General features: G+C 40.1%; 1 protein-coding gene across 5 annotated transcripts in view; it reads right to left on the bottom strand.

The window, feature by feature from the left end:
* Nucleotides 1–9,897, bottom strand: part of RALGPS2 (Ral GEF with PH domain and SH3 binding motif 2) — a 114,078-nt gene that overhangs the window by 27,035 nt on the left and 77,146 nt on the right. For all 5 annotated transcript variants that reach the window (XM_064719381.1, XM_064719377.1, XM_064719380.1 and 2 more), the window contains exons 9-13: nt 8,547–8,684; nt 7,566–7,656; nt 5,171–5,238; nt 4,386–4,521; nt 3,386–3,537 (exon numbers count right to left, since the gene is read on the bottom strand). In XM_064719381.1, the coding sequence (XP_064575451.1) occupies nt 3,386–3,537; nt 4,386–4,521; nt 5,171–5,238; nt 7,566–7,656; nt 8,547–8,684 (585 nt within the window). The remainder of the gene's footprint in view (nt 1–3,385; nt 3,538–4,385; nt 4,522–5,170; nt 5,239–7,565; nt 7,657–8,546; nt 8,685–9,897) is intronic.

Here is a 9,897-nt window from a genome sequence, read left to right on the forward strand (position 1 = left end):
AGTGACCTCACCCAAACAGTGACCTCATCCAAACACAGCCCTCCAAGAACAAAACCACCTTGTAGCTTTAGGCCTGGCTGATAGCAGTGAGCGGGGCCTCTCAATGAACTTCCACTGCAAAGTAAAAGCATCTGTCCCAATCTACTAAAAGCACATATTCTGCACTGTCTGCACAAAACAGACATTTTCAGCACTATTCATCTGTCTGTATTTGCTTGTGCTGTCTCTCCAAAGTGTCTGCAATCAACAGAAATAAAGTGAGGTTTTAAGGACTCAAGCCATATAACCTCTTTTTAGCCACCCACCCAAGAATGAGATGAATTATAGCAAATCCATAGAGGATTTCAATTCTCTAAGTGATTATAAAGAGCTCCAACTGTAACCAGCTCAAATGTAGTCATCTACTTTATAAATACCTAAAAGAGACTATTTTCTCTTGTTACACTCCTGAATTCAAGAGAACATTTCTCATCTAACACTGTAACATGGGACTGGAGCAGTGCTTGTTCCTTCTTATTAGGATATCTCTGGCACTGCTGGAAAAAGATTTGTCACTTTTTAGAATCTTCTGTCCAGATAACAAGCACCTATTTATAATATAGGAGTATGGCAACAGAACCAGAGGTACAGCTCCCTGATTCCAGCATAACACATGACCATCAGCTATAACACCTTCCCACAGCTCTAGCAACAAGAACTGTTTTGACCCAAGCACAAGAAATAAATATAAAAGAGCTGTATCTTTAATATTTTTGAGTTTGTTTGTTTTCACAATGAGTTGAATGTTGAGGCACACTCCCCCTCCAAGAGCTGAAATTAGGAAAATAATCTGATAAAGTTCTGGCTGTCACATCACAGATCAGCCTGTTTTGAGCAAACCCCTTACCTGTCTCATTTTCTGCACTGCTGCTGCTGTAAGAATCATTCATTGCAATAAAACCCACCCAGTCAGTATATTCTTCATCTGTGAAAGGTTAATGACATGGGTGTCAAAACTGTGGCACGCTCTGCACCATTCCCAGAGTGGATTGTCAGCCTTTCCCAGCAGGGCATAACCAAAATGTCCATCACCACTTCAACGTGTGCTTTAGGTTACAGACTGCTGATGGATCCCTGTGGACAGTGTTGTTACACTGGGGGTGTTTTGATATTTAACAGAGGCAGATCCCATCAGATCCTCCCATGTGAAAGGACTGGAAAGGTCTAAACACCTCTGAGCCCTCAAAACACAGGAGTGATTTAAAGCAGCATTACAGTTGTCTTTAAAGGCACGTTCAAGGTGCTGACATAGCAGAAACTCTGTCCATGTTTTGAAGAAGGATCTTTTACCCAAAAAGTAAAGTCCCATATAGGCTTATATGTAAAAAAGGTAGTCCTGTTTCTAGAGCAACAGGTTTAAATCCACATTTATGGGCAAGGTGAGGAAAAACACTCCTTTCAGTACACACATTCAGGAGACATTTCCCTGACAGTCTTTTGAAGCTGTGTTGTAGAATACCATAAACCTCCTCTCTGCTGCAGTGACTGTACTAATTCCAAGTCCTGAGTAAACAGACTACTTCAAACATGATGGAGGAACTCAGCAGCTTCAATCAACTTCCTTAAATCCTGCTGAGGCAGCAGCACAGAATGCCAGACAACTTACATTTCCAAGAATTCTGCAGTAATAGATACTGCAAACCTCCAGGACCTACCCTCTTCTTCCATATATATTTCTAGCACCTCTATCAAACTTTTCTGTCATTGAAGTTTTCATCATGAAGGAACAGCAAAAATAACACCACTGCTGGACTGTCAAAACAGTGATAAAACTGAGTATGGGGAGGCTGCAGATGAAAGAGAATGGGAGAGGGGAATTTCTAACAACAAATGCTGATCTTGCACAAAATGCCCAAGGTTGCTGTTTTACAAGTCATTTATACAAGTCTTCTAAAATGGCAATTTTGTTCCAGCTTGTCAGGTCATGCTTGAGCTAGAGAACAGAATTGAAAAATTCAGAGAGGAGACAAAGTAGGAAAATCCTATATTCTCCAAAATATAAAAATGGTGACTGGGTCTCAATTGCACCTTATGAGAAACTGCCTGTCAGCTCTGGCAAACCTTCCCTGCTAGGCTGTAATGGAGGTACAGAAATTATTTACTCAGGAGAAAAAGGATCAACTGCAGAGAATTTCTTAAGCATTTAGATAGAAAACATCCATAAAGCAATGGCCTGAGAAAAGGGCAATGCTACATTTCAGCAGTGGTGACAAAAGCCTGGGTCTCCTGCACCATGCAAACCCTGGGAATGGAAGCTGCCTGGGTGCTGAGGAGAAGCACCATTCCTGATGGATGGCTTTGAAATGGAAAACTTTGCCACAGCAGAGAACTTGGAGGGACCAGAGTCAGGCAATGCACATTAAATAGTGGAAGCTGCCTGATGTGAACAGGTTCACTTAGACCAGCTACTTAGGTCTAATTCCATATGGCCTCCTTCTCAAGAAAATACATGTACAGCTCCTGGAAGCAGCATCATCTGGCAATCTGTGACCTTATTTCCTTCCACAAAGGCTAAAAAACAAAACTGCTTTTAAAATTCAGTTATCCAAAGAAATGTGAAGCACTACAAGGATCTTTCATCATCATAACTGCATCAAAAATTGAACACCACTGAATTCTATAAAAAAAAAAAATTCTGAGGAAAAGGACTGCAGTGAGAGGTTCCAGTTGTCAGCCCTGGCTGCAAACAGGTGGACTTGAGAGGCACTTGTGTCCTGTCCTCCCTCCATCTAAAAGATCTGTGTGCAACAGGAAAAAAAGAACAGCTCTTCTCACACAGGAAACTCAGGAAGCAGAACTTCTCAAAACAAAGCACCACCCTAAATACATGAAGATAAATAATTTATCAAAATTTAGTAGATTCTGACATTTTGTGGAATTTGAAAGTTAGATTTCTGTCTTCTGTCAAAGTCAGAAGCATTTAGAAATTATGCTCTTAAAACTGTCAGCAATTTACACTGTCAAGTCAATATGGCATTTTAAATAGAAATCTCACTATAAAACTTGAATTGATTTAGGGGGGGAAAAGATAATAGAAAATCATGTCCTGTACTTCCTTCCACCTCCATTGAGGAAGAACAGTATTGGAAGCTGTTATCATAACAGGGATAAAGAAAAAAAATCAAAAAACTGCAGACAACAACAACAAAAAAACCAAACCAAAAATCTTGTTCATAATTTCTCAGTTCATGGTGTGTAAATGAAGTCACCGTCCTTGTCCTATATTTTTCAGATTAGTTTGACAACAGGAGCAGTAATTTGGAACAGCACTGCTCAATCACCAGCCAATTGTGCTAAAGCCTTTAATAAAAGGCCAGGCAGTGCTGGGTGTGTTTGCAGCTCGTACCTATTGAAATCCCACTGGACAGGGTGGAGCTCTCAGCCTGCCCTCGGGAGGGGACGTGGGGCTCCATGACGCTGTCATCCAGCAGGTGCCGCGGGCCCGCGTTGGGGAACGTCGCGCTCTTGAACTCCGCCGTGTTCATCTTGTGGATGAAACTGGAAACCAACCAGGACACAACGTGACAACCTCGCCTTTGGGACCTCCCAGGAGCTGCTTTAACATCCTGAAGGACTGTGTGCAGTGTGCTCCTAAAGCCAAACTAAACCATGGCCAAGCCATAAGCAATTGCACACAAACTGATAAATTAATTTACCTAAATTACTGGTAGGAGTTTCCAGTTTTAAAAGTGCACAAAACTCATGTAACAAAGAGGAAGTCAGGAGTACATCAACTATTACTTTCAATACCTTCTGCTATTTTTATCTTCTGTAATACATAATTGAGCTGCAGCATTGCATTGTAGCTCATTAAAGGTAAACTTAATAGAAGTTATTCATTACTGAGTGGCTACAATCTCGCATTTTGAAGACAAGACAAGGGAAATTATGAGATCATGATCAAGATAATATCAGAAGTACAATTATATGGAAAAAGCCTGAAGCCATTACTAAACAGTGTACCAAGAAAGTCCATAAAGGAGGTCTCCCTGTAAAAATATCAATAAAGCAGTGATATAATTTTGAATTTGAAATAATTACAGTGGCGATGAGTTACTAAAAACTGATAAGTTTTGTCATTCAGAGACAGCCATTCTGGTTAACTCACTGACTAGTCTTATCATCAAAACTTTAGCCTTCCTATTTTGATAAATTCTCCTTGGCTGGGACACTGGCATTATAGTTGTGAGCTTGCTCCCTGGCCACAAACTGCTCTGTGAGTGAAGTACTGTAGTACAAGTCCTGCTGCTTTTCACAAGCAAAGCTTTTGTATTGAAAGATGATACATCGCTTCAAAAATAATAAAAAAAAAAGCTCAGGATTTTTAGGTTAAGCAAAATGCTGACTTGTAGCCCAGACTGTGACATTTCCTATGTCCATGGGGTATCAGGTTCCGAGGTGAAGGGGGTGTTGGTGGTAGCAAGGCTCCTTCAGCTGCAGCATTTTTCCTTCCACTTTGTGGAGATGCTCCAACTTCAGAGCCTGGGAAGAAAAAAAGACATTACTCCCAAGTCACTTCAGAATTACTGTCAGGATCACTTAGAAAATCATGGAAAAGCTGCACAAAACCTAAAGTCCCTTTCTAAGAGACAGCTTCAGTAAAACTCTTTGATCTATTGACAATTAAACCCCTGGCACTTCAGGGTTTTTGCAGAGGATCAAAACCAAACACACTTAGTTGAAACAGACCATCCAGTGGAAGTATTTTGCAAGTCCTAAAGGTGGCTGCATTTACTATACCAGCACTGGGCATGTCCCACTGATTCTACATTTTCAAACTCCTGCCTTCAACCACTTTTGGCATTGATCAAGAAGAATGTTCATTTTTGGAAGCATATTATGCCATGAAAAGTTTAGATGAAGGCCCTTCTGTCTAGACACAACAAAGAATGAATATTTAATAGCTCCTCACCCCAAATGACATTAACAACTTAGTGCCACAATGCATACAAGAACCTGAAAAAACGACTCAATTCCTTCTTTACAGATCACCTTTAGATTTTTTATTACAAACATGCAGTGTTTAAACTTCACACTTCTTTATAGCCTCAGGCAAATATTTTCCACGTCTGCAATTCTAAAATAATGCACATGACAACCTCAAGTCTTCTCACATTTATTAAGCATTTACCTACTAAATCTTCTCTGGAAGCAGCAGAGTGGGGGGTGCTGGTCCCTGGTTCTATCTTTAATGAAAGTCTGCATTAAAGAAACATTAAAAATTACTTTATCAGGAAATAAAAATATAAGTTTATGAAGAAGAATTTTTTAAATTTATGATTGCAAGCTGCCTGATTTTGTGATTGCAAGGAATACTATGAAGGTAATACAAACAGTGCAAAGTTATCTTTAGCACACACTATTTCCAAACTTGATTTTTCCTGCCTATTGCTTTGGTTCACACAGACCACCAGGAACTTCAGTGCCCTGGGATGGCTGGCACACACATGAAACTGCTACTCCAGCTCAAACCTGGGAAAAATAAAATTGAAAATAATACACAACTTCTCCCCCACCTTGGCCAAAACATTTATTCTTGGAACACTTCATATTTTAAATTTTTTTATGAAGTGCACTAGTGTGCCGAGCACCAAGCCTTTTGTCTTTACTGGTCCAAAAGCCAAAATCCTCTTCTGTGTTTTGGAAAACACATTATCAACTTGATTTCAGCCATAATTCAAGCTTTTTCTGTAACTTTTTAATGCCATTTCCAGCAGGCCCACAAAGAACGCAGACTATAGGGGCAGATAACTCCAGGAAGATTAAGTGTATCTTGTCCACACAGTTTGCAGAACTAAAATCTTTGAAACTACTAACCCTGAAAAAGCATCTATTTAATTTTGGGGAGGAAAAATTTAAAGTTTGACAGCTCCTCTCCCTCCCATTCCAGACAGTATAGCAATGATTCATTACAATTTTATAATTTAATTTTTTGAAATACAATCTTTTAGGAAGAAAAACATGTATTCAAGTCACAGTTGTTGTTCTCTAACTTCAACCTTTATGCTGATAGACACCTTAGGGGATGAAAAGTAGAAGAGCCACTTTAAGTAAGAACAATTCTTCAAATAAAAAGAAGAATTTGACCATAAAAACATTCAGTTTGGAGATGTACAAAACCCATCAGTGCAAAACCAGACGTTGTAAACAGCAGCCACGCTTCTGATTTATGTGCCATTGTCTCCAGTCACTGCCCTGCTACCAAAACTGGATTGTAGAGGATGAAGAGACTGCAGCTCCTTCATCAGTCAAATTCCCCCTGCCAGTGAGTCCCAGCCAGTGAAGGTGAAGGAAGGTGGAGAGGGGAATTCATGGATACAGTGTCCTAAGGAGACACTGCAGATAAGAAGCTTGGGTTTGGGTTAGCTTTTTTTTTTCCTTCCTTCAAATGTTTGACCACAGAGTTTTACTCTCAGTGAAAGACAAGTGACATTTCCCAAATCAGGCTGTAGAACATCCCAGGAAAAAGGTGATGTGGATGTTTCCACAGGGACAGGCAGAGAACAACTTCCAAAGCTCAGAAGAGAAGCCAAGGGTCTGAGTCCTCGTTGACTGCTCTCTGACATAAACTGAAGGGTCCCCATTTGCTGCCTTTCAGTAAATCAAGCCAGGGCTATTAAATGGCAAAGCACAGCTGCTCCTGAAGTGTGCATCCCCCTCCTGCCATTCCAAGGGAGCTGCACAAGCAACCAATTCAAGCCCTCTGAGGTGACAAACTTCCCGGGCGGGCAGGATGGAATGGGTGGGGAACCTCCTCGAGCACATCAGCCAATGAACAAAACCCCCCTTCATAGGCAACAGATTTGCCTCAGGGTGTTTCCTATCCTCAGTTCCTGTCTCTTGCCAGAGATTTCCCTCCCCCAGTTTTGCTGGACGCCAAATCACTTATTACAGTAATAATCTTTTAATTAAGGACATGGAAACCTTGGGTGGGAGGAACAGGCAGAGAACTTGCCTCTCAAAAACCAAGTGCTTACGTTTTACTCACACTTTATAACCTAATCAAAGAAGAAAGTATAAAATGAAGTATTATCTGCAAGTCAAAGCTGTAAGTCACCCTCAGTAAAAACCTGGGGCTGGATGCACAGATGGTTTTGTTCTGATGCAGAATGACTTGAGCCATCTCCAACCACAGGATTCCTCCTAATGACAGAGCAGTGTTACAGGTGAGCCATGTTTCTCAGCAGACCAAACCCACCTGAAGCAAGGCCTTGGTGCAGTCTGGCACGGAAAAGGGAGCAGATCTGCCATTCAGCATGTGGGAAAGTGCCTTGAGCACAACATCCTGCTGGAACCACAGCTGCTCACAGCTGCTGTGTCTGAGGTGCATCACCACAGAATCACAGAATGGTGTGGGTCAGAAGGAACCCTAAATCTCATCTAGTTCCAGCCCCCTGCCACAGGCAGGACACCCACATAATAGAATACAATTCCCCAATGCAAGTGCAAATCTCACAAGTGATAGGCTTTGAGTTATAGAAGTAATATTGTAATAAGTTATGGTCAGTTTAGCATTTTGTACTTACTTGTAATTGTCATCTTCTACAAACTTTTGTAGTTCTTCTATGTACTGAACTGAGTTTAGATATTTTTGGACATGAGGCAACATAGGAATATCTGGAAAACAGACAGCATTTATTGACACTGTGCCACTCATTGGTAAGCAAAGTTTTTTCCAGAAACTATTTGAACAGATTCAGATCTCTTGCCTTTTTATGTGAGATGGAGGTACAGACTACAGGCCCTAATGATACTGAAATTTTAGAACTTCACAGCAATTCTCATGCATTGAGCTGACAGTCTCCACACACACAAACCCCAGAGCTGATCATCAGGGCACACATAAGGGAAAAGTAAAACAACATCCTTGGCCAAACCAAAGGCCCAGAACTGGAACATGGAGTCTGAGGACCCCTTCACAGCCCACATTCTCTTTACACTGAGCTTTCAGGGAAGCCACAATCCTGAGCTAATTCACACTCCACCATCACAAACACAGCATTAGGACTTTACTAGAATGGGAAGAGGACTGCGAGGGAAACCGTCTTTGAAAAATAAATACATTATCTGATCTATGGACAGAACTATAAATGTCCAAAAGACAAGCTGAATGTATTTTATTATCTCCAGTAAAAGTACTATTCCAAAAGAAATCCTATTTTTAGAATTCAGTCATAAAATTATGAACACAAGCATAGAAGCTCATAAATACCAGTAAAACTACTCTTGAGTATGATGTACTACTACACATTTATCATCAGAAAATATATACTACAGTTTGCTCAATGTAAGAGAAAGGCAATTTTATTCTGTCTCCTCACCCTGATGGGTGATTGTCTTAACCAAAAATACTAGAATAAACCCAGACATTTGGGCTGAGAGGATGAGGGAGGGTGTTAATGGCATTCACACAGATCCAACCTTACTTGAATTGAATCACAGTAGGCAAAAATTAAAGCTTTTTAAGTTCTTCTCTTTCACACTGTGATATTTACACACTAGCTTACCATATTCACATGACTGCTGCAAATCTGAGATAATTCGAAGAATGTTGTTCATTAAATTTGTTCTTTGCTCACTTTCCAAAATGCTTGCTGTTGAGGGGTAGGCAGAGTCAATATATGTCAAGTCTGACAGATAAATACCTGAAATGAGATTAGAATGAGAAGTTTCTTTGTTTAACGTCTTTCACTGAGCAGGAAAAAACCTGTCATCAAGAACATTGTGAAGCATTTTTGCTTGCACTAACATTAAAGCAGGTTGACAAAAGCATTGTCTCAGAACAGGAGTTTGGATTTACCTGGGAAATAATTTTAGAAATCTAAAAGTAATTACAAGGACATGCACAGCTACTCCTAAACCTCATCTTCTCCACAGCACCAATTTACTACTCTCTCGACAAACATGAAGCACACTAAACACACAATACAAAAATACACCATCAAAATTAATTGTTTAGGAAGTCTACTACTTCATTCCTCCAAAGCAGCAATTAAAAAACAATAGAAGGACAAATTATACCCAAAACACGTCAAGCTGAATAAAAACTCAAGCTCAGCAACATGGGAAAGATTAACTTAAGAGAAAATGGGCAGCCAGACTGAAATGAATGAATCCTGCAGTTTGTAATAACCACGGCTCCAAAGAGCCAACAGCCTGCTAGATAAGTCACTTCATATTCCCTGCCTGCCTTCTTCCCCTGCACTGCTCCTTCAATAACCTGATCGTGTAAAGAGAAAATCCTCCTCCTTACACACTAATGCTGGAGATAAAATGTTTATTTTATTTCCAACCATAACTCCATTTCTTGGACTTCACATGTTTGTCTCAACTAAGCGAAGCATATCCTGACCAGCTCTGCTGTTCAAAGGAATTGGCCTGCATCCCTTGCATCTTTCACAGATATCCCAATTTAAAAAATGACACAAATGTAAATAATATTATTTAAGAAACTTGTTTCAGTATAAGAGAAATTTTTTACATTATATTTTACTTCACCTCTCAGCCCTGTACAACCAAAATCATAACAAGGACTTTGGCTTTACAGGTGGAAGACTATTAGTACAACCTCACAAGAACAGCAGTTGTGTTTGTATATCACCTAACCAGCACAGTCCTCAAATGTGAGCTGGGAAACTCTGGGCATCCCTCCAAAACCAACACACACTCACACACGTGTGTGCGCACACACAGAAACAAATTAAAATACTTGTGGTTGAAAGGTGACACATAAAAAAGTGAATAAAAAGGTATTATACATGACCTGATATACTACTAAATTTCTCAATTTTCTGTTCTGCTAGAAACAGTTTGCTAAAAAACAGAAAGGATAATCAGAAACATCAGGTAGTGGCATTT

This window comes from Zonotrichia leucophrys, chromosome 8 (assembly GCF_028769735.1).
Source record: "Zonotrichia leucophrys gambelii isolate GWCS_2022_RI chromosome 8, RI_Zleu_2.0, whole genome shotgun sequence".
Taxonomy (NCBI): domain Eukaryota; kingdom Metazoa; phylum Chordata; class Aves; order Passeriformes; family Passerellidae; genus Zonotrichia; species Zonotrichia leucophrys.